At 56.2% G+C, this 18,035-nt stretch overlaps 1 protein-coding gene across 5 annotated transcripts; it reads left to right on the forward strand.

Annotated features, from left to right (window-relative positions):
• Positions 1 to 735: 735 nt before the first annotated feature.
• Positions 736 to 16,249, forward strand: NIBAN3 (niban apoptosis regulator 3). Of its 5 annotated transcripts, none has more exons than XM_023247130.2 (15): positions 737 to 977; positions 2,498 to 2,628; positions 5,211 to 5,336; positions 5,910 to 6,024; positions 7,695 to 7,862; positions 8,433 to 8,548; positions 8,623 to 8,727; positions 8,925 to 9,087; positions 9,715 to 9,905; positions 10,799 to 10,957; positions 11,951 to 12,034; positions 12,125 to 12,232; positions 13,201 to 13,312; positions 14,454 to 14,537; positions 16,037 to 16,249. In XM_023247130.2, the coding sequence occupies exons 1-15, from the start codon at positions 923 to 925 to the stop codon at positions 16,180 to 16,182; spliced, it is 1,863 nt and encodes a 620-aa protein (XP_023102898.2). In that variant the 5' UTR covers positions 737 to 922; the 3' UTR covers positions 16,183 to 16,249. The 5 variants fall into 5 exon arrangements, with proteins under 5 accessions (XP_023102905.2, XP_023102910.2, XP_023102898.2 ...); XM_023247127.2 differs by having other exon boundaries at positions 738 to 977; positions 11,918 to 12,034; XM_023247137.2 differs by lacking the exon at positions 2,498 to 2,628 and having other exon boundaries at positions 736 to 977; positions 5,848 to 6,024; positions 7,629 to 7,862; positions 8,623 to 9,087; positions 11,918 to 12,034.
• The last annotated feature ends 1,786 nt before the right edge of the window (positions 16,250 to 18,035 follow it).

Raw genomic sequence — 18,035 nt, forward strand, 5'->3', positions numbered from 1 at the left:
GCTGTGCCATTGTCGGTATGTGGGTTTCACCTCACGGCCCAAGGTGGACTGCACCTGCTCCGGCCATCACACCCACATTCTGGCCACGTGCACTCAACGCTCTCCTCATCTGAAAGCCTGCAAAACTCCCATTTGATCATATTTCAGCCTGGAGTGCCGACTCTGCTTCTTCTCTCCCTCCCTCCCTCCCTTCACTAAACTGAGGGCTGCTGTCTGCTAGGCACTGGAGAGACAGGTTAAGGGGTAGGGAGACCCAACTAACCCAACCCAGTCCAGTGCTATGTGCACTGATGGAGGACAGGCTGACAAGACAGGAACACAAGGGACATATCCCATCAGTCCATGGCATACCGACAGCTCCCCGCCCTCTCCCCCTGCGCCAGCACTGACCCCAGGAACTGAGGCTGTCAGGCTGGGGGCTGCTGGGGGCTGGGCCAGGGCCGGATCCTCTCAGAAGCCAGCACCACCCAGCAAGGGGTTGGCAGGGTGGGAGCGGGCACCAGGATTTAGACACCCCGTCCCTGCCCATCACCCCAACAACAGCTACTGGTCCCACCGGGTGTCTGCCCTGCGTCCCTCCTCCAAAGCCAGCTGGGACTCTTGTCTTCCATACCCCCAAAGCACCCCCGGGGCTGCCCCAGCAGCCCCTGCAGAAACCAGCAGCTCTGGAGGCCTTGGTCCCAGGAGGACGCAGGTGCAGGGTGGGGCAGGGCAGGGGTGGGCATTCCCCACTGAGCCCAACAAACGCACACAGTCACTCACGCAGGGGCTATGTTCTGGCTTCGGAGCCCAGGCGGCTGGTCTCGGCGGCATCCAGGCTGCCCTGCTCCCGGGGTGCCCCTGAGCCCAGAAACCTGGGGGTCGTGGGAGGGAAGGGAGTGTCTGCTTTGCTCTCGAGGGAGCCCCCAGTGACTGCAGCAGGATGGGCGGGCGGCCCTCGAGCCCCCTGGACAAGCGGCGGCAACAGCACCTGAGAGGTGAGCCGGCACGGGGTGAGGTGGGTCGGGGGCCAGGTGGGGTTCGGGGCCAAGTTTGTCCGACACGGTGGCTGACCGTAGCAGGATGCCCTACGTTCCAGATAAGCAACGAATATTCTTGTTTTGTATGAGTATGTCCCACGTTTTGCCTGGGGTACATACTTATGCGAAAAAATGACTCCTCATTTCTCTGAATTTCTTCTGAATTTCTCTGAAATTCAAATTTCATCGGCGTCCTGTACTTTTACTCGGTAAATCTGGTAGCTCTATTCAGGGCGTGGGTTTGGGGTGAGGGCGGGGGCCAGGTGGGAGGTGTCCCAAGCCCAGCCAGACCTCCTGGGACGAGCTTTCTGCGGGGGACACGGTGGGGTGGAGAATCCTTCCGCCCTCCTGGGCTCGTGATCTAGACCAGGAAGGAAAGCCAAGTTATCATTTCAAGAATGGCAGTTGATTGGTGAGCACGGCGGAGAACCCCCACGCTCCCCACATCAGGGGAAGAAGGAGGGGTGGGCAACTGCCCACTGAGATGAGGGCCAAGCCGGGGCTGGAGGGACGTGACGGAGTTGGTGGGCAGATGTGGGAAGAGCATCCCAGATAGGGGGAACAGCATGTGCACCGGCATGTGGCATGTCTTACCAACACCCAGACCATCCAAGTTCACCCCACGGCCACTTACTGTGTGACCTTGGGTGAATGACTTCATCTCCTAGGTCTCATTCTCTTATCTGCAAAACAGGGATAGCAACAATCCCTATCTCATGGAACCATTGTAAGGATTCAGTAAGTTACTCTATGCCGTGTTTTTCTTTTTCTTTTCCTGTAGGGGCTTAAACAAGATAAAGATTTATTTCTCTCTCCTATGGGGAGGTACAGTGGCAGGCAGGCTGATACAAGTTAGACACCTGAACTCCTTCGCTTCATCATTCTCCCATGCGTGGCTTTTGTGCCTAAGGCCACCTCATGCTGCATAATGCCTGCTGATGCTCCGGCCGTTGGGTCCACATTCCAGGCAGCAGGATGGATTCATGTTTTACATTCAGCCAAGTGCACACATCTTAGCGAAACCGCTTGGCGGACTTTAACACTTGTGTGGTCGCTTCCTAGATCGGGTCGCCCCAGAAAATTCCCTGGTGCTAGGGTGAGGCTCTTAAAAGATTTTGAAAACCTCCCCGTGGAAGGGGCAAGAGGGAACTCGGGTGGGATGGCTCCGTTCACCACCTCGATTGTGGCGAGGGTTTCTTGGGCTGTAAAGGTGTCAGAGCTCATCAGATCGGATGCTCTATACGATTAAAATTTATTGTGCGTCTGTTATGAATTAGGCCCGAGTCACCTAACTCCCCCACCCCCTGTTCCCACGTGGATGGAAACAGTCTGGAGGGTTCAGGGTGAATGGAATTTGGAGCACCTCTTGTTGGGCAGCTTTGGGGCAAGGGTCGGAGCTCACAAGCGGCCTCCCTGCCTGTTCGGCCCTCCCCAGGCAGGTCTGATTCAACCGCCTGAGTGTCCCCTTGTCCCTGCAGGCCAGGTGGACACCATGCTGAGGGACCTCCTGCCCTGCTACCGCGAGCAGCTGGCGGCCTCTGTCCTGCGACAGATCTCCCGTGAGCTGGGGCCCCAGGAGCCCGCCGGATGCCAGCTGATGCGCAGTAAAGTGGGTGCCACAAAGGGAGGGGGCGCCGGTTCGGTTGGGGGCCCTCCTGACGCCTTCGCCCCTGCTGGCGCCGAGACCCGGGAAGACTGTTAAAACGCATCCTTTGAACAAACACGCACGGGGCCCCTACTGCATACCAGGTCCTAGGCCGGACGCTGGGGACACAGTGGCGGTGGGGGTGGGTCCTGCCATGCGCCCCCCCACCCCTCCCCCCCGGCTCACAGCGTGACGGGGAGAGGAATGACAGACTACTGTGTCGCCTTGCAGCGTCATTGCCGATAGGTGCTATGAAGCCAAGATGAGAGGCAGTGTTGGGGGCGGGGGCGGGGAGTCGGGGGGCAGGGAGGCCCCCTCTGAACGGAGAGGTACAGGACGAGAAATTGCTGGACGCGGAGCCCGGGATGAGAAGGGGATTCTAGGGGGAGGGCACAGCCAAATCCTGAAGTTGGGAAAGGCTCGTCTTGTCTACTGGGCATGAAACACACCCCTTGGACCCTCGAGCCTTTGCACGTGCGGCACCCTCTGCCCGGCGCACTCTCCCCGTTCCTCCTCATGCTTCGACCACCGCTTCTTCCAAGAAGCCTTCCTTGATCAGCACAGCCCCTCCCTGGGCTGGGTGCCTCCTCTGGGATCCCCGTCCCGCTGTTTATCCAGGGAAGCCTTGGGTCACACGTCTGCCTCCCCCATCTGTCTGCCCTGGGAGGGCAGGGGCCAGGCTTTGTCCCCACCCCACCCCCCACCCCCAGATCCCTTGTGTCCATGTGGTGCCTGCACCCAGTAGGAGCTCAGGACGTTTCTTGATAGGACGTAAGAGCCTAGAGCTGCCTGGCCCCAGCTCCAGATGTTGCCAAGCCAACAAATGACTCCACATGCCCTCTACCACACACGCCGTCCTCACGAGCCTGGGAAACGAGTCTCTGACTAGTGAGGAAACTGCAGCGCCCGAGGTCGCCCTGCCAGCGAGGGGCAAGGCAGGATTTGAGGGGCGCCTGGGTGGCTCAGTCGGTTAAACATCTGACTTCAGCTCAGGTCATGATCTCATGGCTTGTGAGTTCAAACCCCGCGTCGGGCTCTATGCTGACAGCTCAGAGCCCGGAGCCTGCTTCGGGTTCTGTGTCTCCCTCTCTCTCTGCCCCTCCCCTGCTCATGCTCTGTCTCTGTCTCTCAAAAAATAAACATTAAAAAAAAAAAAAAAAAAAAAAAAAACACCAGGCAAGGCAGGATTTGAACCTGGAGCCCATGCTGGTTACTGACACTTCCCCGATCAGGGCTCTGAGTTATTCCTACCTCTCTCAGATGACTCCTTTTTCAGCTCTGCCTGCCCTGGGGTGGAGGCTCCCCGACACTGTGGACACAGAGCCCTCTCTCACCCGGGACTCTCCTTGTCCTGCCTAAAGCATCATGGGACCGCGGGTGTGGTCCCCACCTGCCCCTTTACCGCCTGTAGGTTCCGGCCACGGGGGCCAGGGCACAGTTGACGTTGGGGTTCGACAGTGTGGGGGCTCTCCCCTGGCTTCGGTTTGAACATCTTACAAAACGCTTATCGTATATAATTTCTATAATCATGTTTTAACAATATCACTAGGAAAAATCTCAGACCTCAGAAAAGGTTTGGAGAATCAGTTAGCCAACACGTGACTTTCTATCAAAGAATGAAAACATCACAAATGCAGTTAGCATATTCGCAGAGTATTTATCGAGCACCATCTGGGTTACCGGGACTTGCTCTGGGACCCGGTGATGAAATAAAAGGCACATGGTTCAAGTGGCCAGGTAGTGAGAAGAGTAACAAAGGTGATAAAACAAAGTGTTGCCCCATCCTGTCCAAGGGAGGGGTCTGTGGGCAGAGGACTGGCTGTTTCTCTCATGAAGGTAAACTCCACCGCTCCACGACCCAGCAATCCCACTTGTATCAGTTAGCTAATGCTGCATAACAAAACATCCCACAACCAGTGGCTGGAAACAACACACACGTATTACAGTTGCTGTGGGTCAGGAATCCAGACACAGCCTCCTGAGTTTCCTTCTTTCAGGGTCTCTCACAGGCTGCCATCAAGATGTCGGCCAGGGCTGGGGCGCCTGGGTGGCTCAGTCGGTTAAGTGTCCGACTTCGGCTCAGATCATGATCCCACGGTTCGTGAGTTCGAGCCCCACAGCGGGCTCTGTGCCGACAGCTCGGGGCGTGGAGCCTGCTTCGGATTCTGTGTCTCTGTCTCTCTCTGCCCCTCCCAGACTTGCACTCTGTCTCTCTCAAAAATGAATAAACCTTAAAAAAAAATTAAAAAAAAAAAGACGTTGGCCAGGGCTGGGGTGTCATCTGAGGCTCAGGGGGGAAGTGGGGACAAGGTGTCTGCCCCCAGGACTGTGGGGAGGACTGAATCCGCGTGTATTTGGAGCTGTCCCAAACAAGTGCATGCTGTGGGCAGGCTTAGAAAGGTAGCAGGGCTACCTCAGCAGCACCCGGGCACCCTGGACTTGGTAGAGCCTGGGATGGGGGGTGTGGAGTGGGGTGCTCTCCAGGCGGTCTGGACGTGGGGACACCGGTTTGTGCCCCTGACACCCACCGGTCCCTCTTCCCGCAGAAGCTTCCCCGAGTCCGTGAGCACCAAGGGCCTCTGACCCAGCTGTGGGGCCACCCGCCTCGGTGGCAGCCGATCTTCTGTGTCCTGCGGGGGGATGGCCGCCTGGAGTTGTTCAGCCATAGGGAGGTAAGGAAGCGGGTCTCTTCCCTTCCCTCCTGGCCTCGCCAGGCCACGCTCCTCGGCATGGGTTTTGGGGTCCAGCTCCCAACATGGTCCTCTCTCCTGTCTTCAGTCACCTAGCATGAATTGAGGGTCCCTATGAGATGGGCCTGGGGTGGGCAACCACCCCCCGCTGGGCTGGGTAGGAAAACCGAGGTCCAGGCCAGGAGTCGCGACTTCCTCATGGTCATCAGCAGAGCTGAGGTTGAAACCGAGAGGCCTTCGCACATCACACCTGGCTGGGGAGCTCGGGCAGGTCATTTGTGCTCCTGGGACTCAGTTTCCACCTCTGTGAAATGGGTTGGTGCTGGTTCACGTCATATGGGGCCGTGAGGATTCAAGGAGATAACCTTCATATATTATTTAGGACTGGCCTAGCACCCAGTGGGTACTGGGTGCTCGACTACAGGGGAGGGAGGGAGGGAGGAGGGGTGGGGGACTTCCCTAGCTAACCCCAAGCCTTCCCCTGATCCCACAGTTAGGACACGGAAGCCGTGGTTTAGACCTGTCCCAAGTTGGTTCTCTGGATGCCTTTCATAGGAATATGAGAATGGGGGCCATCCCCTCAGCTCTGTGGCCTTGACAGGGTATACTGTCCTGACTTCCCAGCGTGAATATCTCTGCCTGTTGGATGCTCTCTGCCCAATCCCCTCAGGTAAGGTTCCCGAGATCTCAAGAGCACGTTTCTTAACGTCAGAACTGTTGACAGTTGGGGCCAAATCATTCTTTGCAAGGGGCGGGGCACCCTATACATTGCGGGATGTTAAACAGCATCCGTGGCCTCCACCCACTCGATGCCCGTAGGACACCCCCACCCCCGCGAGGTGTGACCATCAAAAATATCTCCAGACACTATCAAGTGTCCCCCGGGGGCAGCATTGCCCTTTGGGTGAGTACCCCAGCTCTAGCAAGAGAAATATCCACTCTTACTAGAGTGAGAAGGAGAGTTGGGACACTCTCCGGAACCAAAGTAGCGAGGGTAAAAACAATAAAACCCAATGTTAGCAAGCATGTGGGGAGATAGTCACGGGTGGGTGGGACTATCACACAGATTTGCTGCAGGGGGTACTGTTCAGCCTGGCATTCCCAGGAGGGTTTCCCACCCTCCCTCCCTTCCCTCCTCCTTCTACTTCCTCTCTCTACCCCCCTCTCTCTTTCATGACCACAATACCGTGCAGGAATAGGGAAAGGAACCGCATTATTGGACTGGCATATGTATGACGAGTGCTCAGCGCGGGGCTCGTGTGATCTCACTGAGCCTGCCCAGAAGCCGGCCCCATCGCTAACTACCCCATTGCACAGATGAGGCCACTGAGGCTGAGGACTGTCACACAGTAAGGGACAGCGCCAGAATCGCATTTCTGCTTCACTGTGGCGCTGTCCTGCCACCAAACGACGCAGAGAGGTAGCAATAAGGACAGTTTGGTGCTAGCGGAAAGAAGAAAATCTATCCGAATACCCGGCCCTCAGGGGTTGATGACATCAATTATGGCCCAGCCCTGAGAAAGGAAAGCTGGGTAGCCGCTGAAGGCGCCCCAGACGTATGCAGGAAGAAAAAGGCCAGTTATAGACCGGAAAAGTCCTTCTTCTCACTCAGATGCACATCATGCGCTTTGTGCGGATTTTAAAATCTGGGGTAATGCCCCCCAACAAAGCGTTAAAGGCTGTTATTGCCTCCGGAGGCTGCCGTTGAAGGGCCGGGATGCCCAGGGGTTTCCACCTTCTGGATTCCTGCATCTTGCTGCAGTTCTGGAAATCAGAACAAAAAAGTGAGGATTTAGGGCCCCCCCCCCTGCAATAAATTAACCCCCTCCCCCCAAACTCACTCACCCTGGCTCCCGCACAGTTCTCCCAACGGGTCATCGATATCCCTTTTGGGCCCATTTTATAGGCAGGGAAACCGAGGTCCAGGTAGGACAAGTGTGCCCTACACATAGAGCTAGCAAGTGACTTGGCCGCGTTTGAGTCTGGCCCTGGCTGACTCCCAGGGCAAGCAGGGCTCAGATGACGACGTGCCAACTCAGACAGACGGGTGGTGGCTGTCCAGGCCTCCGTGTTGAGGAGGATGCTGAGGCTCAGAAACAACGCTGGGTTGGCTCGCTGATGTCTCCCCTGGGCGCACCGCCCCCTGGGACCGAGCCAGAATAAGGATAGTGCAACTATGTTAGCAACTGCCCGTGGGGGCGGTGGGGAGGGGGGGTGGGGTGGGGTGGGGGTGAGGTGGGGGGGGTGGGTATTTTCATGGGTGTTTTCTTCCAGCGAATGAACGATTGATTGTAGAGCGAGTGAGTGAAGGATGACACAGCCTCCTCCGTCTGCTTCCAGGAGAGCATACCCAGGAAGAGCCCGAACCCCTCCTGGAAATGCCCGTGAACTTCCCCCTGTTCCTGCAACACCCCTTCCGCCGGCACCTCTGTTTCTCCGCGGCCACGGGGGAAGCGCGGCGGGCTTGGAGGCTGGCCCTCCAGGGTGGCATCCGGCTCCGTGGGACAGGTGGGTCCCGGGAAAGGTCAGGCAGCTGCGTGTCCTGGGGTCCGAGGCGAGATAGCTCCGCCCCTGCTGGCTGTGGGGTCCTCTCCCAAGTTTCCAGTTTACTTACGAAATGGCTTGTGGGGGGAGACAGACGTGACAACAGGCTGTGATGGGGACAGGGCCCTGTGGGAGCTCAGCCTGGGAGATCAGGGAGGGCTGCTCAGAGGAGGGTGTGTTGAAGCTGGGGCCAGCCAGGGGAAGAAGGGGAACAGGACCAACATGCATGTTGAGCAGGCTGTTGAGCGCACAGATGTGCCTATCAGGAGGGGCCGTGCAGCTGGCCTGTGACTGCCCACAGGGGATGCTTTTTCCTAAGTCGGAGTATCAAGGTGCCTTATGGGCCGGTGATGGTCCTGGGGCACCATGTTCCCTGCAGAGGGCCCTGCTTGTGCCAACGTCTGGAGATGGGTGAGATTTAGGGGTCTGGGGACCTGGTGAGGAGGTGGAGGGCTTCCTGCCCGGGTGAGAGGGAGCCGGGCAGAGGTGAGAGCAGGGGTGAAGTGGGCTGGCACTCAGGAACTGCCCCCTCAGTCTTGCAGCGCAGTCAGGCCCCCGCAGCCCGTGCCTTCCTGGACGCCTTAAGACTCTATCGGCAGCGCCGAGGCCACTTCGGCGAGGACGACGTGACCCTGGGCTCGGATGCCGAGGTCAGTGCGGTGCAAAGCCGCCCCTGGGACCCCTCTAGGCCCGCCGCGGGCGCCTACGGCCCCCTCTCCCGCAGGTGCTGACCGGGGTGCTGATGCGGGAGCTGCTGCCGGCGCTGCGAGCCCAGACCCTGCCCGGCCTGCGGGGGGCCAGCCGCAACCGTGCCTGGGCCTGGACCGAGGTACACGCGGGTGGCCGCACAGGGGGATAGGGGCCGGACCCTGGGGCCCGTCTTCCCCCTCCCCGCGACTGTCCCCTAAACTCTCTGCGCGTCTCTCTGGCTCTCCGTCTCTGTGTCTCTCTTCCCCCATCCCGCCCCATCTCGGCTCGCTGTCGCGCCTCTGGCCCGTGTGGGGTCCCCTTGGCCGGTCCGGGCAGCTCCTAGACGCAGTCCACGCTGCCGTCCTGGCCGGGGCCTCCGCCGGGCTCCGCGCCTTCCAGCCGGAAAAGGACGAACTGCTGGCGGCCCTGGAGAAGACCATCCGCCCGGACGTGGACCAGATTCTGCAGCTGCGGGCGCGCGTGGCGCGGAGGCTGCGGGGTGAGACCTGGGGGCGGGGCCTGGGCCGGGAGGGGCGGGGCCTGGGCCGGGAGGGGCGGAGCCAGGGGCCTGACTGGTAGGCGGGGAACTGGGTGGGCGTAAGGAGTGGGGCCGAGGATCAAGTCGCTCAAGTCGTACCCAAGACCCAGCGGGACAGGGCAGGACAAAGAGAGGGCGGGGCATGAGGGGCGGGGTAGAAGTTGGAGTATGGGCGTGGCCTTGGGCCCAGGCTGGAGGATGCCAGACAAGGGCGGGGTCAAGAGCGAGGTCGCGGCCGCGGAAAGGCGGCGGGCTAGGGGTGGGGCTGATGACATCCAGTCGGGAGAGGGGTGGAGGCACAGGTAGTGGCAGACCTGACCCGGCTTGTCCCGGTCAGACGGCGGAGGCTCCCACTCCGCTCAGTGACAAAGACAACCGGGTTGGAATCCAGACTCTGGCCTCTCGGGCCAACGGCTTTGAGCTCATTGCTGCCGCACGCAAAGCCTCAGTTTTCTCACCTGTAAAATGGTAGAAGAGGGCGCTCAGAGTCTGAGCCCCTGTCCTCCTCGTGCTGAGCCCCGGGCCGCCTGCGCCCCCTTTGCGGGGCACCTTGCGGAGGAGACCCGGGCTAGTGTCTTCCCATTCCAGTGGAGGTCGAGGGCCCCCTGGAGTCCTGCCTGCGCGGGAGGGTGGACACACAGCTGTCCCGGGTCACGCAAAAGCTGCTGAGCACCGTGGGAGCCGTGCTCTCAACAGTGCAGACCCTCCTAGCCCAGGGCATGGACCGCCTGTCTCGCCACCTGCGTGGGAGCCCCTCTAGCACCCGCTTGCGCCAGGAGGTGAGCTCCCGGGGTGGGGTTCATTCGACGGACGTGCGGCGTGTTAACCTCACGGAAGAGTTGCGTGAACCCTCTCATCTTTCTGTTTGAAAGCCTCCTTTGAAAACTGTTTCCGAACTTTGCCCTAGGGTGCTTTTTTCTTATTGTAGACCACCATGCTCTGGTCGTCGAGGGGTACAGTTTGAAACACGGTCGGGGTGGGGGGGGGAGCAAAGTGACAAGAGGAGGATTTTAGCAACATGCGTCTGGAATCACCTACCCTCAAATCCCTCCTCTTCCCGTTCCTCTGTTTGCCAGAGCCCACCCCCCATCCCCTAAGCCAGTGACTTCTGCTACATGCAGGTCGCCCCTGTTCTTCTGATATTAAATGAACACCTACTAAGTGCCAGGAAGACTTCAACTCATTAGGCCTCCGTTTCATAATCACTTCCTCTAGGAACTTTCCCTGCTCCCTCTCTGCATCCACAGCTACCTGTACTTCCTTCCTCACAGACACATTTATACACCTCTGTGGTTGATTGTCGATAGTTTATCCTCCCCAGCTTTTCTGTGAGCTCCTTGAGGGCAGAGACCGTATGGGGTTACTCCATTTCTGTGGCCCCAGAGCCAAGGACAGAGAGGGGATCAGCTGATGGGTGCGGGTGTGACAAGGGCTGGTGTGCCCGTTGCCCCTCAGTCATGCCAGCACGGCGTGTTACCCATTCCTTTCAGGTTTTACCATTTTATGTCCTACACCATACCTGTTGTCTTTATTACGCATTTGGGGGGTAATGGCTGAGGTGGGATGTGTTTCCATTTGCATTTCTCTTGCTACGAATTGGCTGTGAGGTCCTTGGCCCGGCTTTTCCATCGACTGATGGTGTTTTTCTCACCTGACTGCCATCGGGGCACAGGTTTACTCGTTTGGGGAGATGCCGTGGGACTCGGAGCTGATGCACGCCTGCTACCGTGAGGCTGAGCGAAGCCAGAAGCGCCTGGGGCAGCTGGTGGCGCCATTTGGCTTCTTTGGCACACGAAGCCTGGTATTTGGGGCCCAGGATCTCGCACAGCAGGTGAGGGCGAGTGGGGGGTATCCTGCGGACATCAGCCCATAAGCAGGCTGTGACCACACGTGGGGGACAGGGCCGTGGTGCTTTGGGACCTCTGAAGAGACACTTGATTCATCTCCAGGGTTAGGAGGACCCCCCAGGAGGAGAGGACTTTCAAACTGAAGCAACGGTGGGAGGAATGGGGGGTGGAATACGTCCTGGGTAGAGGGAACAGCAACTGGGAGGTGAGGGAGTTCGTCTGCATTTGGAAGCCATTTAGAGACACTGGGCTGTAGGCTCCAAGGGAGAGCAGCAAGGCGGGAGATTTGCCAGCAAGGTGGAGGGGCAGGTGGGTCAGGGACTTGAGTATGGGGTTAAGGGGCCAGGCTCTGTCCTGTCCTGAGGGCCATGGGGAGCCACAGCAGGTGTGTGAGCAGGGGAGGGGCGTGACCAGATTCAAAATTTAGGAAGCCCTACCTGCTGTGGGGAAGAGAGGCTGTTGGGGGCAGGAATAGAGGAGGCAGGCAGGAGGCCTGAAGCAGAATGGGCACTGTTGGTGGAGAGAAGTGGCGTGTGTTTGAAGGCCAAGGGAATGGGGCCTGCTAATTGACATGGTGAGTGAAGGAGACGGGGATGGAGAAGACCGAGTGCTGCCTGGTACAGTTGTTCAAGTCGTACGCTGCACAAGAGCGCTCAGCCAACGAGGCTGAACTCTGACCGGCTCTCCGCTCCCCAGGCCGAGCACCCAGGCACCATCCTCCAGAGCGGAGGGCACTTTCTGCTAGATTACACACAGATCCCCACTGATTGGATGATGCCCCAGCCCCGAGAGGAAGGGGATGCTGTTTCCTGAAACAAGAAGGAGGCTGGGGAAAAGTGACTGGTCGGGTCAGTCTGCGTGCTGAGAAGGGTCAGCCAGGCAGGCACGGGGCTCCGTCGGCCGGAGCGTGATTCTCGGGGTTCTAGCAGTTACTCTTCCCGCAGCTTATGGCTGACGCCGTGGCCACCTTCCTACAGCTGGCGGACCAGTGTCTGACCACAGCCCTGGACTGCACCCAGGCTGCCCAGCAATTGGAGAAAGTCAGGGGGCGTGTGCTGAAGGTGAGGTCCACCGGGAGGGCATGGCAGGTGGCAGTGGGCCCGGGCGCTCAGAGGGCCACTGGACTGGCCGCTGCTGCTTTTCCCACGCAGAAGTTCCAGTCGGACAGCAGCTCAGCGCGGAGGAGGTTCATCCGTGGATGGTCACTTTGTATCTTCTTGCCCTTTGTGTTGAGCCAGCTGAAGAGCAGCTGCAAAGTGGTGAGTAATGGGGCACATACACGCGGGGCCCAGAGGACAGCCATGTGCCTGTGTCTTTCTATGAAAGTGGGCAGAATGCTCTCTCTCTCAGAGACTATTGTTCCCTGAGCCCTGTGGTTGGGCTGGATGGGGGGGCCCATGCATTGTATCTCAGAGAAGGGAGGAGGCAGAGAGGGAATGTGTGTGTGTGTGGGGGGGGGGGGGCGAGGGGTCACCAGGTGGCCAGGGAGGCTCTTCCTGAAAATGACACCTGAGAAGCAGTGAACTGATGGCATGAGCCATGTCCTGGCGAAGACACAGCATGTGCAAAGACCCTGAGGTAGGACTATGCCTGGTGCGTTGGAGGCAAGCGTGGCTGGTGCTCAGTGAGTGAGGGGGTTGGAAGGCAATGAGAGAGGAGGTCACAGGGGCCCGGTCACACGGGGCCACCAGGCAGGGGTCTGCTTCAGGCGCTCACACGATCCTCTAGAAGAAGAAGCTGGGGAGGGGGGTTGGCCAACAGAGATCCCCGCACAATTCCCATTGAGATGTGCCGTGCTGTGGTTCATCAACGCCCGCGACAACCTGAGGGCATATGGATCCAGGAGTTCATTTTATTTATTTATTTATTTATTTATTTATTTATTTATTTATTTATATTTTTATTTTTCAACGTTTTTTATTTATTTTTGGGACAGAGAGAGACAGAGCATGAACGGGGGAGGGGCAGAGAGAGAGGGAGACACAGAATCGGAAACAGGCTCCAGGCTCCGAGCCATCAGCCCAGAGCCCGACGCGGGGCTCGAACCCACGGACCGCGAGATCGTGACCTGGCTGAAGTCGGACGCTTAACCGACTGCGCCACCCAGGCGCCCCTCCAGGAGTTCATTTTAAAGATGAGGAAACTTAGTCCCAAGGTCCCCCAGCTGATCAGGGTCAAGGTCGCAGCCCTCTCCTCCAGCCCAACCCCTCACCCACCTCTGTTCTAGGAGCTGCCTGAGTTCGAAGGGGAGGTCCTCGCCGTGGGTAGCCCGGCCCTGACCATCGAGGGTATCTATGAAGACATTGTCCGGGGGGTCCTGCTGCAGAGGATTGATGGAGGTGAGCCCCGTTCCTCTATGGCTCAAGGAAGCCTGGTGCCCCCTGGCTGTATATACCAAGCTCTCCCAGGTTCCGCATCACCTCTTACTTCCTGTGAACACTAACCTTTTACTGAAGCCCCGAGAGTCCTTGGATCTTCTGGGCTGGGAAGTGGTTCCAGAACCATCTCTTCTCCTTCTTGCTTCTTCAGTTTGCTCGTGACCCACTGCCTGTGACTGAAGAGATGTGTGCTCGGATGAGCCATGTGACTTTCAGGGAATGTCATGGCATCCGCGTGGCTGATACAGAGGATATGAAGGGGAATGGGAGGAGAGGAGGCAGGAGGCTGCTAGGGCAGGTGTGCAGGGCCTTGAATAACAGGCAGAGGAGGTTAGGCTTTCTTGGGCAGGCAATGGGGAGCCATGGAGGGTGTGTGAGCAGAGGGCAACACCGGCCACACCGGAAGCCAGGGGAGGAGGTTGAGGGCACAGTCCTAGAGGCAAAGGATGGACTGAAGGTGCAGCACACAAGGGGATAGAGCCCAGGCGTGAAGCTGAGGTGGGAGCCTGAGGTTGTTGGGCGTCACTGAGGGCACAAGAGGGGCCACGACACTGGGAATGCTGTTTACAGGGAAGAGTGGAGTCCTGGAGCGCCTGTATCTGAGGGAGCAAACAGGAAGTAGGGACACAGAAGGAGCAGTTGGAGAGGTGTGGGGGGGGGGGGAAACCCGAAGACAGTAGGGTTCTAGGAGCCAGGAAGTAAGGGTGACAAAAAGAACTAAGTTCCCTTAGAAAGGGGGCATTTTAAATGGAAGAAGGCTATTCTCTCATTGGAAACAAACAAACAAAAAAACCCAGAAACAGGTAACCTCAGAGAGTCTCTATTCCTAGAGGGGTCCTTCGTGGTGTTTCATCCTTAATTGACTTGTAATGTCTGCTTGGAGTGTTGTGTTGGCAGGGAGGGTTGGTAGGGGGCTCAGTGAAGATGTGGGGATCGACTAGCAATGTTTGCCATGGCCACAGGTATGGAGAGAGGGTTATTTGAGCCACTTGTTTTGGGTTCCTGGTTGAGACATTTCCTGCCATCCTTTGCCCTCTTGTGGCCTCTCTGAGAGAACGCATGGCATCCCCAGAAGGGTCCAAAGGTTTATCTCTTGCTTTAGAACTGAAAAAGGCCCTTGGTGTCAGCGACATGTCCTGCGCTCTGGATGGCTGCTCGGAGGCCCCATGGGACCCGACAGGAGCAGGTGAGGATCTCACAAGCTCTTGGGCCATCCAGTGAATTGTTGGGGGGATGGTTCTTAAGTGTGGATTCCTGGATGGAACGGCGTATACCTTATCTCCTGACCCAGCCAGGTTGGCCAAGCTCACGGTAAACAAGGGCAGTGGGGAGCCACAGTGTTTGTCTGAGCCAGAGGTACCCTCTGACATGCACATGAATTTGTGTCCTATCGCATATTGCCAGGCCTCTGTGGAGCCTCTCCCAGTAGCTACCGGTTCCCAACACTGCAAGCGGAGCTCATGGCGATGGGAGCCTTGGGCTCACCACAAGCCAGGGCTGCTCTGGGAGAGGGGTACAGGGAGCCATGCTCAGCACCGGGGCAGCCTGACCTCCTACTGCAGGATCCTACAGCGAGCGCTTTGTTGGAGCAGTAAATGCATGTAGGACTGAGGCTGACACTGCTGGGAGGTGCCGGGGTCCTCAGCTCCAGCTGTGAGATGGAAATGTGTCATGGGGACTTCCCTGAAATGGGGCAGAAAACAACCGATCCAACCAGAAGCAGGCCAGGAGGCAGGACGGCTATAATCTGGATGTTCAGCACCCGGGGTAGGGGCAGGGATTCTGGAAGAGCTAAGAGCTCAACCTCCTTGAGTATTACTGTTACGAGAGCCTTATGAGCCCACCCAACTAAGCAGTTCCCACATTTTTCATCCACAGAAACTCTGAGATCATGTGTGTTGTTTTTGGCTGCTCACTTTTGGGGGGGGGGTCATTTGTTACACAGCAGCAGCTCACGAATACACCACTGATCTGGGCTAGCATCCCATAGTTGGTCAGTGCAGATAAACTGAAGAATATTCACACTTGCTGGCGTAAATGGAGATTCAACAGTCTTAGAAAGACTCCTGGGTGTCAAAATATTTGGGGATGTGCAATCGAGGATGAGGTCTTGTTGAACGGGCCTCTTAATGTTTTTAACCGGAATCTAACCAGTGATGGTTATTTTGCTTCTAGTCTTTTGAGCTAACTGTTATTGCTTCAGGAAATGACCTTGAACAGACTTTCCAAGCAAGTGCAGGTCTCCGGGTAAATCCCCCAATACGAAATCTCAGGGTTTAGAGCATTTGTGTTTGTTACTTCAACGGCAGTGTCCAGAGCATTCTCCACCAAGGTGGTCCCACCTGGTGCCCCTCACCTGTATGCAGGTGGCCCATTTCCCCATCGGCTGCACAGGCTATCCGCTGACTCGGGGTTTCTCGGATCTTCTGAGTGAATAATGGTGTCTGGTCGTCATCTTAATGAGCATGTCTAATTGGAGAGGAGATTGAGCATCTTTTCATGTGTTTATGAGATGTTTTTAGCTTCTTTTTGGTGAAACTTTGCTCCTCTCCTTGGCCCATTTATCTTCTGGGTGCTTATAATTTCTGCTCAGTTTCTTTTGCGAGGCTTACATTTACTGAGCATCTATTACGTGTCAGGCATTTGATGTATTTTGTCTTCCTTATGACGCTTTCTATTTTACAGACGAGGAAACTGAGGCTCAGAGAGGGACTTGTCCCAGACAACCAGGCTCTGGTGCCGAGGTCCAGCCGCTCTGCTCACAGCCTCCTCCAGGAACATCCACAGCGGCGTCTCGACCGCATCTCTCTTCGTTCCCATCGGACAAATAAGTCAAAGCATCCACACCGTTTCAAGGCTTTTATTTTTCTTTTATTATTAAAAAAAACTTTTTTTAAATGTTTATTCATTTTTGAGAGAGAGACAGAGTGTGAGCAGGGGAGGGGCAGAGAGAGAGGGAGACATAGAATCTGAAGCAGGTTCCAGGCTCCGAGCTGTCAACCCAGAGCGCAACACGGGGCTCGAACTCATGAACTGTGAGATCACGACCTGAGCAGAAGTCTGACGCTTAACCGACTGAGCCACCCAGGCGCTCCTCGAGGCTTTTATAACCCTCATATCTCTACCTCGTTCCTCTCCAGAAACGCTGGGTTTCTTTACCCTCCCACCAACAGCATTTGTGCACGTTCTCTGTATCCTTTCCAAACACTAGGAGTGTCCATAAGAGAAAAAAAAGTCAGTTGGAGGGACGCACACATTTCATTGTTTCATTTTGAATTTCTTTAATGATTGAATTGAACCTAAAAATAGGCTTATTGCCATTTTTCTGTTTGTGCTTTTTTTTTTTATTTTTTAAAGTGTATTGCCAGTTCATGGCTTTGCCTACTTTTCTCTTCAGTAGATTTTCTCTTTTTCTTATTGATCCCTAAAAACTCTTTGTATATTGAAGATATTAATGCTTTGCTATATGGTACAGGTTATTATTTATTTATTAAAAAAATTTTTTTTCAACGTTTATTTATTTTTGGGACAGAGAGAGACAGAGCATGAACGGGGGAGGGGCAGAGAGAGAGGGAGACACAAAATCGGAAACAGGCTCCAGGCTCCGAGCCATCAGCCCAGAGCCTGACGCGGGGCTCGAACTCATGGACCGCGAGATCGTGACCTGGCTGAAGTCGGACGCTTAACCGACTGCGCCACCCAGGAGCCCCTTTATTTATTTATTTATTTAATTCGCAGCATGCTATAGACCTTTTGGATTTATTTGCTCCAAATCTTAACTTGGTATCTAGTTTCTCAGCTGAGAGTGAAGCACTGATTGACTTCCCTCTGCCGGCCAGAAAAGCCATCTGTGTCCGGGCAGTTGACAGCTTCATTGTATCACAAGCCTTACAGCTGCTTCCGGAGCAGGTTCCGGAGGGATTTCCCCAGGATCTTTCTGGGTTCAGCTTTCAGAGGGGGAGATGCAGACTCCCCGTGGAGATGGTTCCGCCTCTTTCCGCCCTGGCGTTTTCAGCCTCCCCACAGAGAGTTTCTTCACTTTTCCAGACTTTACCCTCCAGCTCTAACTTCTGAGATAACATTTGTGCTTCTGCAGCCTTGTACAGCTGTTGTTGTAGTTTTTAAACCCAGGATGTGATGTTAATCCTGCAAAACTGGAGAAACAAGAATTTGCCATCCAGTCCTCCTGGAGAAAATCGCTATTTGTCTTTGGTCCGAAAACCTTCTAGTCTTTTCTCAGTTTATCAGGGTATGGGATACATCTTGTCACTCTTTTTCTAACTTAATATGAATGCTCTGGCCAGGTTCACAGAGTGCAGAATTGTTTTTGCCATTTTATTACAGAAAGTCTCTAACATACCCCTAAAGCAGAGCCCCAAGTGTGCCCCTACTCGGATTCAGCAGTGACCAGTGTGGCCAGACCCCCTTCCTCCACTCCCTTCCTCACTCCCTCAGTCAATCATGTAACCAGTAAATTTTAGGTTGCGCTTCCAAAACATCCAGCTAAAAACTGAACTTGCACAAATGATTATTGTAGAAAAAACTGGAGAACAGAAGAAAGGAGAGAAATGAATTTGGAAGAAGGGGATGGACAAGGAGAAGGGCATCGGGAGGAGGAAGGGCAAACATCACGTGACTCGGTTAGCCGCGCGCCGGGAGCCGCGAGGCTTTTTGGGTCAAGCCC

Source organism: Felis catus, chromosome A2 (assembly GCF_018350175.1).
Source record: "Felis catus isolate Fca126 chromosome A2, F.catus_Fca126_mat1.0, whole genome shotgun sequence".
NCBI lineage: Eukaryota > Metazoa > Chordata > Mammalia > Carnivora > Felidae > Felis > Felis catus.